This window comes from Panthera tigris, chromosome D4 (genome assembly GCF_018350195.1).
Source record: "Panthera tigris isolate Pti1 chromosome D4, P.tigris_Pti1_mat1.1, whole genome shotgun sequence".
In the NCBI taxonomy this organism is placed as follows: Eukaryota; Metazoa; Chordata; class Mammalia; order Carnivora; family Felidae; genus Panthera; species Panthera tigris.
Window position 1 is genome coordinate 40,439,848 of NC_056672.1, and position 20,554 is coordinate 40,460,401.

The 20,554-nt window shown below is 35.8% G+C and overlaps 1 protein-coding gene across 8 annotated transcripts in view; it reads left to right on the forward strand.

Moving 5' to 3' along the window:
• The window catches only part of CCDC171 (coiled-coil domain containing 171), a 301,409-nt gene that overhangs the window by 23,836 nt on the left and 257,019 nt on the right, over nucleotides 1-20,554 (forward strand). For 7 of the 8 annotated variants that reach the window (XM_042964352.1, XM_042964351.1, XM_042964356.1 and 4 more), the window contains 4 exons: nucleotides 2,936-3,110; nucleotides 5,736-5,926; nucleotides 7,964-8,095; nucleotides 17,263-17,409. In XM_042964352.1, the coding sequence (XP_042820286.1) occupies nucleotides 2,936-3,110; nucleotides 5,736-5,926; nucleotides 7,964-8,095; nucleotides 17,263-17,409 (645 nt within the window). The remainder of the gene's footprint in view (nucleotides 1-2,935; nucleotides 3,111-5,735; nucleotides 5,927-7,963; nucleotides 8,096-17,262; nucleotides 17,410-20,554) is intronic. The other variant, XM_042964355.1, reaches the window with a different exon arrangement.

Below are 20,554 nucleotides of genomic sequence, written 5' to 3' on the forward strand. Positions count from 1 at the left end.
CTAATTATCCCAGGGAGGAGAAGCTGCTTTTGCTGGTAAGGGATGTGTAGGGGGATTTGGAAGTTTACAATTTTCAGGTTTGTCTAATTCCAGAAGTCCTCATCCCATCTCCTACCTTCCTACTTAATGCCCAACTGATACATACTATCTTAACATTAGAAACTTGGTGAAACTCTTCATTCAACTTGTAGTGTAATTATGCATTCCCCATAATTAGATTTTGTGTGTGGTCCTTAACCTTGTCTGCCAGGGGGTGACAAGATATAAGAGATTCTTTTAAAGTCAACATAGAAACTCTGACTTTCTGACTGTTTGAGCTGAGCTTCTAAAGCTCTGAGATTATCATTTTGTTTTTATCTAAGTTTTCTAACATAGTCACATTTAGCCTTCCCGCTCTACAGGTCTTGAAATAAACAATGCTGCCCTAATGGTTAGGTGCAGTTGCTACCTCATTTCTTCAAGGCTTGTCCTCAAATGACACTTTATTCTAAACTGCACGTGATAATTTAACAAGTTGTGATCCCACCGTATGCCATGGGTCACTGCAAAAGTATCCCATTTCTGCCTGCAGAGAGGTCTTCACTGATTGATTAGAGGGACTATCCAGAAGGATTTGAAGCAACAGGGGAGACAGAGACGCTGCTGGAGGTAGATCCTGAGCTAGATCTAGAACCACCCTGGCTTCACTACTTCTGCCCTTATAAGTGTATCACAGGTGCTTCCTATTGGCCAAACGTGAGAGGCCAGTTGTCAAGGGAGCCTGGGAAATGTAGTTCATACAATACAGAGCAGAGCTATAGAAGAACAGGGAGGGGATCTGAGGGCAAACTGGTGAATGACTGGCACGACTGGAAATGCCCAAATATTAACAACTTTATTCTCCTTGGGCATTAGTGGGGGAGACAGTGGGCAGGGCGGGATGCAGTGATTCTGAAACAGAGTGAGTTATCTTGAATATGTAATTAAGATTCTGTGGTTTTATTCTTCACTATTAAAGGGTATTTGTCAATTCTTGTTTTGTAAGTGTGTTTTGAAGACATTTACTTTTCTAAAATTTCTTAAAGACAAAGCATAAGAGACTCTTAAAAACTGAGAACAAACTGAGGGCTGATGGGGGGTGGGAGGGTGGGGAGGGTGGGTGATGGGTATTGAGGAGGGCACCTGTTGGGATGAGCACGGGGTGTCATATGGAAACCGATTTGACAATAAATTTCATATATTAAAAAAATAAAATACAATTTCTTAAAGATAAAATTAGTATTTTTTTATTCTTTATATGTGGAAAAAGGTGTAACTCTTGCTGTACTCTACATAATAACAGCTACTTGTGGTAATTTCTGATGCTGCCCTTCTGAAATTCTTTTGTCTTTTCTTATCTGACAATGGGACCGTCTTTCTCTAGCCTGGTATAGTAGCTCAATGCTTTCCTACACGATGCCTTTCTAGCATTGTCTCTCATCCACCATCTCTTTCTCAACTGTCAGCAATAAATAATTATGCTTTTCCTTGAGCTATCATAACATTTTTACCTCTTTTAGAAAACCTATTCCACATGCCTTTCTATAGCATTTCATTATTTGAGATCAGGGACTCCATAATGTTTTTATATATTTCTCTGTACTTGACACATAGGAAGTGTTTTTTTTTTTTTTTTAATTTTTAATGGTTATTTATTATTGAGAGACAGAGACAAAGCACGAGGGACAGAGAGGGGGAGACACAGAATCCGAAGCAGGCTTCAGTCTCCGAGCTGTCAGCACAGAGCCCGACGCGGGCTCGAACTCACAAACCGAGAGATTGTGGCCTGAGCTGAAGTCGGACGCTCAACTGACTGAGCCACCTAGGCTCCCCAACACATAGGAAGTGTTTAATGTTATTTAATGAATTATTGATTGGATTATAGAATTTTAGAGTGGGAATGTGCTTTATGAATCATTTAGTTCTGACTCTCTGACCTATCTTCTCTCATACTACTCATGGAAGTATATTAGATAAATTAGATCTAGTTATTAAGTATCTAGTTGTCTAGATATTAGATAAGTTAGATATTAGTTCATTAAAATCCCTGAAAAATTGACACTTTTATTACTTTATGCTCCATCAGTAATGTCATAACAAGAGAAATAATATAGACAATATTTATTGAAGTATACTTTGATGCAATTTTCTTCTTAAAAAAAATTCGTTTGTTTATTTATTTTGAGAGAGAGTGTGAGTGGGGGAAGAGTAGAGAGATGGAGAGAGAGAAAGAGAGAGAGAGGATCCCAAGCAGGCTCTGTGCTGTGAGCTCGGATCCCGACTCGGGGCATGATTTCATGAACTGTGGGATCATGCCCTGAGCCGAAATCAAGAATTGGGTACTTAACCGACTGAGCCACCCAGGTGCCCTGATGTAATTTGCTTCTTGATTTCATTTAAAGAATAGGAAGAAGAGAGGGGAGAATGAATTTTGAAGTACTTAACTATGTTCATTCATTTTTTCACTCCCTATGACTATTTCTGATGAAAACTTGCAATTATTCAGGGGTGCCTGGCTGGCTCGGTTGGTAGAGCATACGACTCTTGATCTCGGGGTTGTGAGTTCAAGCCCCCAAATTGGGCATAGAGCCTACTTAAAAAACAAACAAACCAAACAACAACAAAAAAACCCAAAAAATCTTGTGATTTCTCTTTATTTTTGTAAGATCATATAAGAATTTTTTGTTTTTATTTTTTTCTCCAGCGGATTCTCTAGAATTAGAAAACTAATGAGTGTCATTTGGTGAGGCTAGTGCTTCTTTCCCAGTCTTCTAGAAAAGTATAAATTGATAAATTCTTGTCTTATAAATATTATAGAAACAAATTCCTCTAAGACATTTAAATGTTTGCGTGCACGATCTCATCATCTTGGTGACATATTTTAATATTGGTTCATGATCTCGAAATCTGTTGTTAGCTGGCAAGCTATGAGAGCCAGATTGCCAAGCTGCGATCCGAGGTTGAAAAAGGAGAGGCATTGCGACAAAGTCTGGAATATGACCTGGCTGTTGCTAGAAAGGAAGCTGGTCTCGGAAGACGGGCTGCTGAAGAAAGGTTAGCTGAGGCACATAGGATCCAAGAAAAGCTCTGTGGTAAGACTAGTTTTATTTTTCCCCATGCTGATGGTTTTACCCTTATTGTATATCATTGCTCCCTGTTGGGTGTGTTTACCATCTAGGGTCAGAGGTGGGGTTTTGGATTTTTGGCCTTTGATGGACAGACTTTGCTGCATGGGTATAAAGCCTTCCACAGTATGTGAGCATTCATCTACTTTGCATTGATTTTTTTTTTTTATGTTGTATATGTATGGAAAAAGGGATTCAGAATTCTTTTAATCACTTTGTAGAGCAGTTGTTCCATGAATAGTCAATCAGCAGAATCACATAGAGCTTAAAAAAAAAAATTCATAGGCCTCCTATCACATGTAGTCTGAATGAGAATTTCTAGCTCAAGAGAATCTATATGTTCAAGGAGCACTGCAAGTGATTCTGTTGATTAGCTAGGTTTGGGAACCATAGGGTCAGAGTGTGGTGCCTAAAGAAGAAAAAGGCAGTGGATTTAATCCTCAAACACTGTTATATAGCATATGAACACTTAAAAATCTTTTAAGTATAATGTATGTAAAGAAATGTGCCTAGTATAAGTGTATAACTCAGAAGAAGCACCCATATCATGAAATGGGAAATTACCAGCAGTCCTTCCACATGGATAACTACTACCCTTTTTTTTTTTTGAAGTTTATTTATTTATTTTGAGAGAGAGAGAGAGAGAGAGCACAAGCAGGGGAGGGGCAGAGAGGAGGAGAGACAGAATCCCAAGCAAGCTTTGGGCCATCAGTACGGAGCCCATGTGGGCCTTGAACTCACAAACTGTAAGGTCATGACCTGAGCCGAGATCAAGAGTCTGATACTGAACCGACTGAGCCACCCAGGTGCCCTTACTACCCTGATTTTTAATAGCAAGGATAAATTGTGCCAGTTTTTTGTACTTTATATTAAATGGAATCATATAATATGTACTCTTTTATATCTGGCTTCTTTCCTTCAACATTGTGTGTGAGTTTATTCATATTGTTGTATGAACTTTGCATTGATGCTTAATATTATATTGTATGACACACCACATTATATTTATCCATTTCTGCTAATGGGCACTTGAGTAATGTCCAGTTTTTGGTTATCAAGAATAATGTTGCTATGAACGTTCCTTTTTTTTTTTTTTTTAAAGATTTTATTAATTAATCTCTACACCCAAAGTGGGGCTCGAACTCACAAGAGTCGCATGCTCTACTGACTGAGCCAGCTAGGTGCCCCAATGTTGCTATGAAAGTTCTTGTACGTAGCAGGTCTTAATTAAAAGAATATTGAGCATGAATTCAGAAGATTTAGGTTTAGGTCTTGGTTTTACCACTTACTTACTGATATTTGAACTTAGGTTGTTTTAAGGATGAAATGAAAACAAAACAAAACAAAACAAAACCAAAAGTATTTTATTAACCACGTGGGACTGAACAAATGTTAAGCTGTAGTCATTGTAAAGGTTCTGGTCCCTAACTGTGGCCAGCTGTCTTAGGTTATTGCCATCGGCCAGAAATATTTTTGATTACCTCTGGCATTTAATAACCACACCACTACCTGGAACTTAGGAATATAAGAATTGAAAGGCACCAGATATACAAGTTAATGACTTTTATTTAATTATGAGGAGATTGAAGTCCAGAGAAGATAGGATGTTATTTTCCTGATGTCAAGTGATTTCAACAGACACTTTACAGAGGAAGATAGAAGAATAGCCGTTAATGAAATTAAAAATTTTTTTCTTTGAGTTTATTTTTGAGAGAGAAAGAGCAAGCACAAGTGGGGGAGGGGCAGATAGAGAGGAGACAGAGAATCCCAAGCAGGGTCTGTGCTGTCAGTGCAGAGCCTGATGTGGGGCTTGAACTCATGAACCATGAGATCATGACCTCAGTTGAAATCAAGAGTCAGAAGCTTAATCGACTAAGCCACCCAGGCGCCCCAAACCCACATTTTTTCTTAAAAGATTTATTTATTTAAGTAATGTCTACACTCAGTGTGGGACTTGAACCCTGAGATTAAGAGTCTCATGCTCCACTGACTGAGTCAACCAGGTTTCCCCCCCCCCCCCAAAAAAAAACCCCCGCAACATTTGACTTATTTTCTTGAATAGGAGAAAAAGCAGTAGAATGTAGCTGGTGCTATAGGTACACCTAAACTTGGGCATGCTTCTAGGAATATGTCATATTGGGGCACCTGACTGGCTCAGTCGGTTAAATATCTGACTTCGGCTCAGGTCGTGATCTCATGGTTTATGAGTTTGAGCACCGCTTTGTGTGAGCCCCGCTTCTCTCTCTCTCTCCCTCTCTCTCCCTCTCTCTCTCTCTCTCTCTCTCTTTCTCTCTGTCTCTCACTCACTTGCACCCTCACTCTCTCTCTCAAAAAAAAAAAAAAAAGGAACATGGCATACTATTTCATGGCAAAATCACCATTGTCTGGAGGGGAAGAAGAGATTAAGAAATTAGAGAATAGATTGTTCTGAAACAGTGAGCTTTCCTAGAGCTTACTGATGTGAAGTGGTTAAATCTTTTGTCCTAAGATCATGCTGTAAATGGAATCAACTCCAACGCCTAGGTGTTTGAACTCCTAGGGATTTAATGTGTGGTTGGAAATATACCTATTATTCTTTTATATTTTTAACAGCTCAGAATGCAGAACTTCAGAGAAAGGCAAATGAGATCGAGAAAGCATTCCAGACTTCCCAGCTGAAATGGAAAGAAGAGTGCAGAAGATTTGAACGTGATTTGGAGGAGAGAGACAATATAATTCAAAATTGCAATCGAGAACATGATTTACTTATGAAAGAAAAAAGCAGACTAGAGAAAACTCTACAGGTACCTTATTTTTATAAAGGATATTTTCTATATTCATTGAGATGTGTTACATGTTATTTGAAGCTATCCTTGGAAAGGAAAATAACTACCAGAAATCAAGAAAATCTGGTTTCCTCTCACCCGCCCTGTCTCTTTCCCTCTCTTTCCTTTCAGGAGCATTTTTGTGGGTCTCTTTTGTAATATGCTTTAGCAATACGTTAATATGTACACTGCCTCTTTTATGAAAAACAGTTTGAGATCTCTGATCAAACTAAAAGAACTCAATTTATGTGGGATTATAAGAAGATGAGAACCTATAGCCCTTTAGGTCCAGTAGCATGAAAATTTAGAATTTTAGAAATGTGGGCCCTAGATTTAGGTCTGAATATCTAATAGATACAAAAAATATTTATGTCTCTGATGTAAACTTCATTATCTATGTAGAGCCCTTTCTATTTAGGCATGACATCAAAAATATTTGATGAGCTTTTACTGAGCTATTTATTTTCCCATTTTTTCCTTTTTTTCTTTTTCTTTTCTTTTTTTTTATTCTCTAAAGTAAAAGTATGACTTAAGGTTGAATTTGCCTACAGCTTAAAAGATAGCTTTTTGATTGCTTATATTTGCCATTTTTTTTTTTTTTGAAGCACCAGTTTAAAGTAAAAAATACATGATAGAAATGCTTTATATTTGCCACTGGCATATATGGCTTTCCAGAATTCTGGAAATCTTTATTAAAAGTAATTTTACACAAGCATTTAGTCAGTGTAAAAGTTTCAGTATAAGGGTTCCATGGCATTGTCAGCAGATCTTCTGATTTTCTCCATGTCAGACACAGTTTGTCTCTCGTCTTCGTGTGATGTTCCCAGACCGTAGAACAGTGCCTGGTATGTGCAAGGGCTCCCTTAGTAGCTGAATGGGGGGAGTCTAGGTGCCTACTGGTGCTCCAAGTCCCTGGGTGGCCCTGTATAACCTTACGTCTTGCGGCTACGGCTACGTGGAAAGAAACATAATGGCAGTAGCCTTCCTTAATAGTCCATCAGCCTGCACCTCAAATTATAAGATCTTTCTGTGATCTTGCCTAGCTACTGGATGGGAGAACTCTGCTTAATTTTATGCTATTGGCTTTGAACTGATCTGCACAGACTTTGCGGGTATTTGGGGTTGAATAGGAGTCACACTATTTCAGCAGAGGGGAAAAAGCTCGAGTCCCTTTGTGATGGTTTCCATTAGTGAAAGTTATAAGGGTAATCTTTATTATGCAGATCCCTTCTGTCTATTTAGACACAGAAGGCTTCTTCTCATATAAGCCACAGACTCTTTCTCCTTGTGTTAATGGGAACTTAGTTTTAAACCCTATAGATTAGAAAATTGGGCTTCTTGAGGAACCTGCATTTTATATTTTTAAGAGTTTGAACCAAATTAGATCTTGTAAATGTAGTACAACTAGGAAAACCCAAAAGAAAAGCCTTTTGCAAGTATTATCTGTAGAACTAGAAATTAGTTGCAGTCCAAACGTTAAAAATTTTTTTTTTGACTCTTCAAATTTTTAACATTCTGATTTGTTGCACAAAACTCCTTCCTTCTCACCTTTGGTAAATACAGTTTCTCTGTTAGATTTGTACGTAAATTACCAGGAATAATCCAGTTTGTTCATAGGTAATTAGATCTTTACATGTTACCTACTTTACGTGTAGATTTACATATAGATTACATATAATCTACTTTGTTTTTGTCTCTGTGTCATATCATTTTGTTCAAACCTCTGAAGTTAAATTTTTTAGAGAAATTGGGTTAAACATATGCCTCTCTCTCTTTCTTTCTCTCTTTCTCTCTCTAACGTTGTTTAAATTAAATGGATAACCTTAGTTTCTTATTCACATCTACATTCTGATGATCAAAACATGATATAGTTCTATTAATAATTTTAACATAAATTATAATGAGTTTTAGCAGTCTGTAGATAAGACGAGCCCTTTGTATGCTTAAATTGGGGCTGAAGGAAGAAAGATGACTTTCACTGACCTAATAGTAAAGCAAGATTTTATTCATATAAAGGAAGCATTGGAAAAACATCAGCAGGAGAAGAATGAGATGGAGTGTCATATCAGGGAGACAACATTGGAGGAGTTTAGATTACAAGCAGAACAATGGGAAGCAGAAAGAAGAGAGTTACAATTTATAGTACAGGTATTTAAAAAATAATAATTCAGTTCCTTAAATGTCTTTTTAATGCTTATGATACTAAAGCATTAGTGCAATAGTTGGCTAGCTTACTCAATGCAAAAATGATTCCTAGTCTTTGATTTCTGGAAGGCCATGTTTCATTTGTAGTTACATGATAATATGGGCAACCGTTACCAGTAGATACTATCAGAATTAGAGTAGGGCGACTTCGTTGCACAAATTATGTGATTTTGAGAAGGACATATATACATTTGGTATTTTATTTTTCCAATTTAAAATATGTGATGGTTCACTTTAATAGCATAAAGAAATAGAATAATTGGATTTTAGATATTAAAGGAGGCTTATAAGTTAATATAGCATAGTGATTTTTCAACTCTTTTTGTTAAGAGCAAATTCTTTTTTTTTTTCTTGCTTTTTACGAAGATCATATTCTTAATTATGTCCTATTTACTCCTTTCTTCCAACACACAGAATCCCCAAGGCTTCAAATAGTCCAGTTGGAAAATAACTGATTACATCCAACCCCCACTGTAGATGAGCAGATGGAGATTTATGATTTACTCAGATCATAGACTGAGTAATTAATGTGGGAAAAGACAACCAGTCACCAGATTCTCACTCTGGGGTACTTTGCATTTTATTTCAGGAGATTACACATAAATTATTTTGAAGGGAAGATAAGATAAATTCAAACTGTTAATTCACTAACCAGCTAACTTAAAATTTAAAAGAACTTTTCGTCATTTCTTCTTTACTTATTTTTGTATAAGGCATTTTTTCTATATAAACCAACAAATTGAAATATAGTCTTTGTACATGTCCAAGATACGCACTCTTCACAGAATGAAAAATATCCATCTAAAAATTTTGGAGTAGTTTTGTGTTAGAAACAACTGTGCAAGACAAAGGCAGCCAAAAACATGCAGAGAATAAAAGCCACCCTATTTCTTTAAGAGTAAAAGCTGGCAGTAAACAGTGGAAATACTGGATTTGTTGTATATGTAAGTATTCAAAATACCAACAAATACCCAAACCTTTGGTCTTTGGGCAATGCTTTTCTTACTAGTTACCCCATCTGTAGAATCTGGTAAAACATTACAATCACTCTGTAGACCTCTTGGTATTCTTAGAGTCTGATTGTAATTTGTGTAGTTCACTCACTCATTCATTCATTCATTCATTCCTTAAGTACACACTGAGTTTCTGCTATGGGTATTGAGGATACAAAATTGAGATACGATTTCTGTCCTAGAAGATTTTAAAGCAGAGAGATATGTAAAGAGAGAAAATATATTGTAATATAATAAAGTTTTGAACAAAATTCTATGGGATCATAAAAGAGAAATGTATTAACTGCCTAGGAGAATGGGGAAACCATCACAGAGTAGACGATATTTGAACTGTTGATAAAGCCTACCTAAAACAAACAAGTAAACATTAGTAAATGAAAATAACCTCTTCATTTCTAAACACTCAGAAATCTCCAGTGCCCCCAATCAGTAGCCTGAAACTTATCAAATATGATTCAGAGACCTTTATATTTAAATGTGTGGATGATGTGATTTATTTATTTTTATTTATTTTTTTAACATTTATTCATTTTTTGAGAGACAGAGAGAGAGCACAAGCAGGGGAGGGGCAGAGAGAGGGGGAGACACGGAATTCGAAGCAGACTCCAGGCTCTGAGTGGTCAGCACAGAGCCGGATTCGGGGCTTGAACTCATGAAACGCCAGATCATGACCTGAGCTGAAGTCGGATGCTTAACCGACTGAGCCACCCAGGGATCCCTGGATGATGTGATTTAGATGTGATTTCTAAGTCACTGAAATGTATGTGGTTATACCAGACTTTGTATTATGAAGTACTAAAGCAATATGGTACCAGTCTTTTTCTTTCTTTGTTTTTTTTTTTTTTTTAAGATTTTATCATTTCTTTTAAGTAATCTCTATACTCAACGTGGGGCTCAAACTCACAACCCTGAGATCAAGTCGCATACTCCACTGACTGAGCCAGCCAAGGAGCTCCTGTATCAGTCTTTAATTAGTATGTATGGGAAAGAATAGGGAATATACTCCTAGTTACTACCACCTTTTATAAGATATATTTTTTAAAGTTTTTATTTAAATTCCAGTTAGTTAACATGTAGTGTAATGTTTGCACAAGATAAATTTTATTGTATTTTATAACTGAAATGTTCAGAGCTCAGTCTCTCACTTTTTTGTCCTTTTAGCATTAACAAAAGAAAACTGTCTTTCCTTTTTAAAGCAAATTTAAGAAACTATTCATATTTTTAAAAGTCTTTTTTTAAACAACTTGTGGGCTGGATTGAAATTCTCTGCTCTCCCTATTGGCTGTTGATGGGTTTAGGTTTCCATCCTATAATTAGATGTTAGTATGGTATAGTGTTCTCTTTGTGTAACTAACTCTCTAAGGGAATTCAGTTTTTAAAATAAGTTAAAAAAAAAACAAACCCTTCTAAGTGAAACCCCATCTTTAACAGACAAAGCAGGTGTAGTATTTCTTTCATCTGGGCTTTAGAATTCAGACCCACTATGAAAAAAAAAATCTTAATTTTATGCCATGTCTCCTTTCTTTCCTAGTAATTGAAACGCTAAATAGAGGTGTACTTCTCTGGAATATTAATGGGAACTCTATACAGTTACCTCATTTTAAAAAAGTGTTTCTCATTTTTTTTAATGCATGCCCTTTTTTGATAAACATAAAAACTCCCCATCTTTCTTTAGCATCATTGAAATTTCAAAACAAATCAAAGGCAAAAAGCCCCCACCAAAACAACAAATCAAAGCCAATTTAATTTAAAAACAAAGTATTAATATTGATTTTTAAATATATTACCTTTTTTATCTTTATTAAAAATTTTAATTTAAAATGGCCATTTGTTGTGTGGTTATTAGGTTTTCTTTATTCCTGCCATAACAATGTGAACTTTGAGGATGCTTATTTGTTCTAAGCTTTTCTATTGTAGACAATGTGGGACAGGCAGCCGTAAAGGGTTGTTTTAAACCACCGTGCCCTTTTCTTTGTCATTTTTCCAGTTCATTTCAACGTATAAATTACCAGTAGGATTGAAAATATTTGGAAGACCAGTGTATATTTTTACATATTTATTTTGTTTCCCAAATTCTATAACTCAACCAAGGAATAAAATGATCCTTTCCTCCTTCATTGACTAAATTTGGTTTATGTATCTAGTGATTAAGGGGTAGGAGAGTTTGTAATGGCAAAGAGTATGAGAAATGTCAATTGAAAATTATACTGTACCCTAAAGACAGAGGGGGAAGAGTGGGGAGCAGTGAAAGGAGATATTAGAGCAGACTTAGGCCATCAGCAGGCTGTGTATTAGGGATTGGAGGGCAGCGTGTAGAGATTGACCTGGTGGGCATGACTGTGACCTGGAGATAGCTTGGAGAAAGCTACATGGACAGGAAATATTTCAGATCATTCAGCGATGATCTAGACCAGCTAGGAGCATTTCTTTGCAGTTTCCTAGGAAACTGCCCACCGGGGCCCCATGTAAGCAAATGGCGTAGACAGTGACTCTGGCATTGATACTGCCTGTTATTTTCAAACGGGAAATGCCTTTATACTCAATTTATAAAATTACTATATATTGTGCTCATTGTAAAAATGCCCTAATTTAGGGAAACTTAAAAGCAAAAGTGAAGGTCTTACGACCACTCCTCGAGTCCCACTCCTTATCTGAGGGTATATAAACATATATCATTGAATTACATAAATGGAATTATATTCTTCAGTATGTTTGTTGTCCATCTTTTGATATCCTTATATTATTCTTATAGGTGTCTGCATGGTTTTCTGCTATGTGGACATTCCTAATATATATTTAAGGAATCCCTTATTGATAGACATTTCATTTACTTCGAAAATTTTTTGCTCTAGTTAAAAATGATCTGGGGGTGAGGGGGTGCCTGGGTAGCTCAGTCGGTTGTGTCCGAACTCAACTAGGGTCATGATCCTGCGGTTCATGAGTTTGAGCCACACGTTGGGCTGTCTGCTGTCATTGTGGAACCCACTTTAGGTTCTCTGTACCCCTCTCTGCCCCTCCCCAACTCGTGTGTGCACACAAGTTTAAATAAACATTAAAAGAAAAAAAAAAGATTTGGAGCACCTGGCTGGCTCAGTCGGTAGAGCATGCAGCTCTTCGTCTTGGGGTTGTGAGTTCAAGCCCCATGTTGGGTATAGAGCTTTTAAAAAAAAAAGAAAAGAAAAAAAGTAAAAAGCTAACATTCCTGGCCATATCTTTGAGCTGTTGTAAAGTTATTGAACTGTGTAAATGCCTACAAGCATCACTGCTTTGGTGTGCAAGTTTATGGATTTATAATTATGATAAGTACTACACAAAGTTAGTGCCATTTTATACTGTATGGCTGCAAACACTATTTCTGATTGTAGAACTGTGCTGGGTTTGCAGATTTAGGGAAGAACAGCTTGTTCTGGTTCTTTCAGGAGATAAGCATTACTAGGTTAAGGTGGTAACTAGCTAAATTGATATATTTCATAAGGTAAGAAGGAGGGGTACTTTAGCTCTGATAAGTTTCTTTTTTTTCTCTGATATGTTTCTAACTATACTCATAATTCTTCAGACTTGAAACTGTATTTTGGAGTCTGAGAAATGTTTATATGAGTACAAATGAAATTAATACTTTTTGGGCTATGTTTCTGAAAGATGTGGAAAGAAAGCAAGTTTATTTTCTAATAGCACAATGTGGTTTTCTGGGTTGGTAAATGTCAGTTCAAAAATAAGCCTCATTTTAAAATATTTTAAGTTCAACACCTCCCTCTAGTGGAAGAAAGAAAAATTCCTTCAATTTCCATTGTCTTTAATTATGATTTGGTTACACACACACACCCACACACGCCACACTTACTTTTTCACTGTAAGCTTTTTGTTTTATTAGAAAATAAATTCTGTGACAAAATTTTTTAAAGTTTATTTGAAAGGAGCAAATAAATCTTGATATATAAATGCATGAACTATTTTATAGCTCTTTTGGAATTTTCTTGTATGTTATAATGCATCCCAGACTTGGATTGTGTTGATAGCACCATAAACTTAAAACAAATATTTGAACATGCAAAAAGTAACAGGGATTAATATAACCAGTACCCAGTATAACCTACCAATGCCATTGATATAACTAATATTTACCATTTAGATCGTGTGTTTGTCATATTTGTTTCAGAATTAAAAATAGATGAGCAATAAGTTGTTATATTATTTAAGACTGTTTTTTAAAAATGTTTATTTATTTATTTAGAGAGAAAGAGAGAGAGTGGGAGGGATGTGGGGGGAGGAGCAGAGAGTGAGGGAGAGAGAGAGAGAGAATCCCAAGCAGGCTGTACGCTGTTAGCAAAGAGCCCAACTTGGGGCTCGATCCCACAATGTTGAGATCATGGCCTGAGCTGAAATCAAGAGTAAGACATTCAACCAACTGAGTCCCCGAGGCTCCCCAGAACTTGCCATTCTTACAGAGATTTCACTGATTTTCTTGAATAAGTGCTTATTGGATTATTGCAAGCCTATGGTTAATTTCCAGTTATGAGATATTTTGGCATTTTTTGCACATGTTCTTGCTGCTTTTATGGAGGAAAGAATTTTTGGCAGTCCTTATACTCTGCCATTCTGAAATTACTTCTGTTCTCTGAAGATATTGTCAAGTTTTATTCTCTTTATATGTGTTCCTCTCAGGTTGTTTTTCCCCTTTCTCCTTGATTTAGATTTCATCTTTTATGTTGTCCCCCCCCACCCCCCATAACTTTTTCATATGTTTAAGAGTTGGGGACAGAAGAGCTTATTAGAAGCTCTGAGCGTTTGTATTTGTTTTTTCAACTGTGATCTTCACTGTAGGGTTACCTGGCTAGGTATTTGAAATGGATACGTATATAATTCTCCTACCTAACCCAAATAACTTAACAAGAGGCAGAAAGTAGAAAACCTGATAGAATCAGTGTCAGAATTCCAGGTTATATTGCTTCACCAATAAGCAAAAAGAAACTCCAAGGAGGAAATAGTTTCAATTTTATATGAACTCTGACAGAGAATGGAAAAATCTTGATAACGTACCAAACTGATAAATCTCTTAAAAGTTTTTTAATTAATTAATTAATTAATTAATATTTTTTAGAGAGAGAGAGTGAGCGCATGTGAGCAGGGGAGAGGGGCAGAGGGAGAGAGAGAAAGAATCTTAAGCAGGCTCCATGCTCAGCACAGAGCCCAACTTGGGGCTTGATCCCATGACCCTGGGATCATTACCTGTGCTGAAATCAAGAGTCAGAACTCAACCAACTGGGCTACCCAGGTGCCCCCCATGTTTTTATGGAGCCTAAAAGTAGGCTCCACACCCAGCGTGGGGCTTGAACTCATGACCTTGAGATCAAGAGTCCCACATGCTCTACTGTTTGAACCAGTCAGGCACCCACCCCCCAAAAACTGATAAATCTTGATGCTAAATTGACAAAGATACAAGAAAAGATAATTATAACCAATCTCACTAATGAATATACACACAAAAGTATTATATAAAATATTAGCCAACTCAATGCAGCAAAAATATAAGAGATATAAAAAGCCTTTATGCAATAAATGCCAAGTGAGTTTAACATCAGAAAATTAATCAGTGTAATTGTAAATTAATGTAATCCCTTAACTATGTAATATAAGTTTCTTGGATATGTAAATAGAATTCCTATAAAATCTATACTATATGCAAAAAGCAGCTTTTAAAATAAAAACTGTGTGTATGTTTTTATATCCATATTCAAGAATATATAGGAATTGTCACATAATATTAGTGACTATTTGACCTCTGCATTAAAACTGATTGTTAGGTCAGAATTTCATCTACATATTGAAAGACTTTTATTTAAAAGCTATTTTACCGTGTGTAACATTTAAAATAGGTCAAATATCATAAAGTTAAAATCTCACCAATAAATACAATATGTCCTAACTGATCCATCATTGATTTTCCAGTTGTTCTTTTTTTTATAGGATTAAATTGAAACTGTCATGGAATGGTGGTCATGCTCTTTGTTTAGTGTAATGAAATAATTGCATGTTGTCTTTCTGTGCTGTTTATCAATAGGATGGGAATCACAAGCTATATTTTCTTATAAGTAATTTCCTGAGACTTCCTGGATACTTTAGTTTCTTTGCTTTTTGAATAAATATCGTTTGAAATAATTGCCATCAAATAGGATAAAAGCATTTTTTGGTTATAGACTTGATTTTGTTTTTATTTCAAATTATTTGGTTTACTCTGTGATTAACCTTGTAAATGGCTGTTTATTCATTTAAAAATACACGTAGTAATTTGTGTGGACGATAGAAAGCTCGAGATTATGTGTCAATCAAGAGGGCATATAATTTAACAGTGAATTTGGATTAATGCTGGTAGTATTGACTGCTTGAAGGAGGGGGACCTATCCTCCAGAATAATAATAGTATCTCATACTTGTATAGTGCTTAATGGTTTTAAAAGTACTATTGTATGTGAAGGTACTGTTATGATGAAATTAGATTACATATGGCTATTTATAAACCCATTTATTCCTGAATCCATCCAGAGTGTTAGTAAAAACTACGAGTGCTCTCTGCACAGTGCTGGTGCACTTTTGCTCTGGTACCCAGCTTTGCTCTTAACTGCGGTAGTTTAAGGATTGAAAATATGTAAGTAGATGAACTTCTGTATATGAAGACGTTTCCATTCCCAGAAGAAAATAATTCTTAAGAGTTCATGTGTAGTCAGCTACAGAGTAGTAATCTCATGAATGAGGGGATGTGGAAAGAAGAAATTAAATTACGTTTTGTTCTTCATCCTTTGGCTGTGGACTGTACTGCTGGGTACTTTCCAAATTAGAATCTTTTATAGAGAGAGAATTGTATTTGATGCTTGCGACATTTTCACTCAGACTCTGGTGACATCATTTGAGTGGCTAGTAATACTTGAAACCATAATAATATGTATTTGTGCAAGTCCCTGAATAAGATTGTGCTGGTGGGGGCGAGGTGGGAGAGAAGCCTTTGTCAGAGACCTCAGTGAGAATGATGAATCTAGACACGTTACTGTGGAAAATACCTTTGATACGTGTGTTACTTTATGTTTGAATTCTCACAAAATTCACCTCTGTCTGATTTCTGAGTTTAGTTGGGAAAGGGGATTGAGAGATTTAAGTAGAAGACTACCTGATGTTATCGTTCTTTCAATAATACAACAAAGAGTTGAAAACTTGAAAGCTGAAGGAAATGAAACACAGCCACCTAGTGGATGCAACTTTAAGAGCTATAACCATAGTTAAAGTACCATGAGCTCACATAAAAATCTCTCCAGGGTCATTATTAGGCATTCAAGCTAATCATTTCTTATCACACAAAAGGGCAATGTACATTTGTATTACAAAATATTTTAAAATTTTAATGAGAGGGAAAACATTGCATATGGCTGTTGGACTACAGCATTATGTAAATAGCCTCAGAAGTCAATTGAACTAGCATAACATTATAGAGAGCTGTACACATTTTCAACTATAACATGTATTAATCAGATTTTTAAAATGTTAAAATTCCAGTAGTGTGTTTTGAACACGTGTATATTCTGAAACATCGCTGGAATATCTAGACCCCTCTTGCCTATAAGGGCAAGTGTGTATAAGACCCTTGAACAACATGGGTTTGAACTGCATGGGTCCACTCACATGTGGATTCTTTTCAATATGTTGGAAAATTTTTTGGAGCTTTTGGATAATTTGAAAAAAACTTAGAGATGAACCGTGTTGCTTAGAGATACTGAAAAAATTAAAAAGTTAGGCATTTTAAGAACACAGTATCTAATACATGTAACATACAAAATATGGGCAGTAGACTATTTGTGTTATCAGTAAGGCTACAGTAGACTACAGTCAACAGCAGGCTATTGGTAGTTAAATTTTTGCAGAGTCAAAAATTAATTAATTAATATTTTTTTTGACCGTGCATGGGTCAATGTCCCTAACCCTCATGTTGTTCAAGGGTCTACTGTGTAAATTAACCTATTGTGGTTGAAGCACAGATTTAGTTACTCGTGGTCTTCTATAAAATAAATTTTTGTCATTGTTGGCTTATAAACTTAAATGAATTATTTTCCAGGAGCAAGATAATGCTGTGCAAAATATGCACAAGAAGGTAGAGAAATTAGAAGCTGAACACATGGATTGCTCTGACCTTTTACGGCAACAAACGAGTGAGCTTGAATTTAGCACTCAACGAGAAGAACGTCTTAGGAAAGAGTTTGAGGTATATTTTTCTGATTCTTTTAAAACATGTATATGTTGGGGCACCTGGGTAGCTCAGTTGATAGGGTGTCCAACTCTTGATTTTAGCTGAGGTCATGATCCGAGGGTCATGGAATCAAGCCCTGAGTCAGGCTCTGTGCTGAGCATGGAGGCTGCTTAAGATTTTCTCTCTCTCCCCCTGCCCTGCTCCCCTGCTCACACTCTCTCTCTCTCTCTAAAATAAAAATTAAAAAAACCCCAAACATATATATGTTATCCAGTCAGTAATTTAAGGCCAGAGAATGTTTTACTCTGTAATAAAATATAAAACTAATTTTTTCAGCATTTATTTATATTGAATATTTGGATTCTTTGAAAACATTGTGTCTGAGTAAATTATATTTTTCCCCTAATTTTTAAAATCTATCCATTTTTAACAATTCTCATGGAATATTTGGAAAATGTGAGGGTAATTGTTTAAACTGTAAGGTTGAGGAAGCAACACAGGAAAGGTTTTTGCACACATAATATTAAATTCTAATTTTGTAGTTTGAATCCTATACTAGCTGCATGGTTTTGTGGGTAAGACTTTAAATGGGAAAGAAGCATCAATTTACAAATTAAAAATGTGATTTTTATGAGAGAATGATACTGATGATCAATTTAATTAATTCTGAGAGAAATCTATTTGTTCATTCTTCTTTTTAAAATTTCCTTTTGTTTGTGGGAAATGAAGTATTTCAATAGATAAAGAAGTTTTGTTTTAAACATAATTTATAATTGTCATTAGGTAAATAAACATTTATGAAGAGAATTCAATGATAAAATGCTAGAGATGCTCTAGTTAAACTCACTGCTGTCATTTAACGTTGTTCTGGAAATTTTAGCCAAAGAAGTATATGATGGAAGAAGAGCAATAAGAATTATTATTGTGGGAAAGAAGGAGGTATGACTCTTATTATTTTCAGATGATACACTTATACCCTAAATAATCAAGAAAATAAACTTAAAAAAATTTTTTTTTTTTAACGTTTATTTATTTTTGAGACAGAGAGAGACAGAGCATGAACGGGGGAGGGTCAGAGAGAGGGAGACACAGAATCTGAAACAGGCTCCAGGCTCCGAGCTGTCAGCACAGAGCCCGATGCGGGGCTTGAACTCACGGACCGTAAGATCATGACCTGAGCCGAAGTCGGCCGCTTAACCGACTGAGCCACCCAGGCGCCCCAAGAAAATCAACTTTAAAAATATTAATACTAGTAAGAACATTCAGTAAGGAGGCCAGAAAGAAAATAATATGTAATAATTATATATACATTCTTATACAGCAGCAATAATCAGAGAATAATATATTTAAAATATTTAAAAAGTTTTCTTCACAGCGACAAAAATAAGAATATAATCAACTACAAACACTTAAAAGTTACAAAAAGTAACTGAGAGTCTTCAAAGAAAATGGTGAGACATTTTGGGAGCACTCAACCCTATACTGATATGTATCCTCCCTAGGTTATATTATGGGGTAAAACAGTTCCAATAAAAAAATTCAGTGGAATTATTTGGGGAAGATAGATTCAGAAATTCATGTTGAAGACTAAAGAGCTTCCCGAGAGTCTCTAAAACATTTTGATAAGGGTAATGAGCGGGGGCTTACTATTTCAGAAGTTAATATGCATTATAAAGCTTTAGTATTGTATTGCTTGTGGTTATTTGGTTGTATGCAATAGAAACCAACTTTGGTTAGCTTAAATAGGGAATTCAGTGAAGAATATGGGAATCATATTTGCAGAATCAGGATGAAACCTGGGGAATTAGGCTCAGAAATGAATCCCAGAGCATCTCCAGAAGGCTTGGGAACAGAAATGATGGATGAAATTGAGATGAATTAGTATCCATAATTTTTATTTTATTTATCAGTAACAATTTGGTATCATTCGTTTTGTACTTTTATTTAGGATTCAAGTCCCAGAGAGAAAATATTTGACTGGAAGAGGTAGTTTGCCCCAAATAAATCTTTCTCAGTTCTACTAAAAATAAAGCCCAGGGGCGCCTGAGTGACTCAATCCGTTAAGTGTCCGACTCTTGATTTTGGCTCAGGTCATGATCTTGTAGTTCGTGGGTTTGAGCCCTGTGTTGGGCTCTGCATTGATATTGCAGAGCCTGCTTGGGATTTTCTCTCTCTCTCTCTCTCTCTCCCCTCTCTGCCCCTCCCCCCACTTGGACCTCTCTCTCTCCTTCTCTCTCTCTCTCCCTCAAAATAAATAAATTAAAAAAAAAATTAAAGCCCACAGAGCACCTAGTTGGTTAAGCATTGAATTCGGCTCAGGTCATGATCTTGCAGTTCACGAGTTCAAGTCCTGTGTTGGACTCTGTGCTGACGTCAGAGCCTGGAGCCTGCTTGATTGGTGACTCCTTCTCTCTCTGCCCCTCTCCTGCTGGCACTCTCTGTCTCTCTCTCAAAAAAATAAGTAAACTTTAAAAACATTAAAAAAAAATTAAAGCCCCAAAAAGAAATTTTTATAAAGAAAATTAGGGTCCAGTACCAAAAGAAGGGGAAAAGAGATTGTTGAGTGGCTAAAAAGTACAGTAACTCTAAGAGCAGACTAATGGCATAGAATTGAAAGGCTGGTAGTAGACTTGTTGAATATATATAAAATCTAGTATCTTAAATCAGTGAGGATAGGAAAGATTATTCAGTGAGTCATGTTGAAACAATTGGTTAACTCTTTGGGACAAAATATAGTTAGATTCCCATCTTGCATTATATTCTAAAATAAGTTCCAGTTGGATTAAAAAAGAGTAAAACATTAAAAACTGATAAACTAAGAAGAAAATTTAAGTCCTTTTGCTCTCTGAGTGCAGTATGGCTTACTAGTAATCGTAAAAGCAGAGGAACAAAATCATAAAGAAATGGACTTATAGCTGTGATTATAAAAAATTAAAGTAATATACAGTAATACCTTGGTTTGTGAGCATAATTTGTTCTGGAAACGTGCTTGTAATCCGAAGCACTTCTATGTCAAAGCGAATTTCCCTATAGGAAATAATGGAAACTCAGATGATTTATTCCACAGCCCAAATATATTCATATAAAAATGATTACAATACTGTAATATAATACAAAATAACAGAGAAAATATGAAGAAAAATAAACCTACACTTAACTT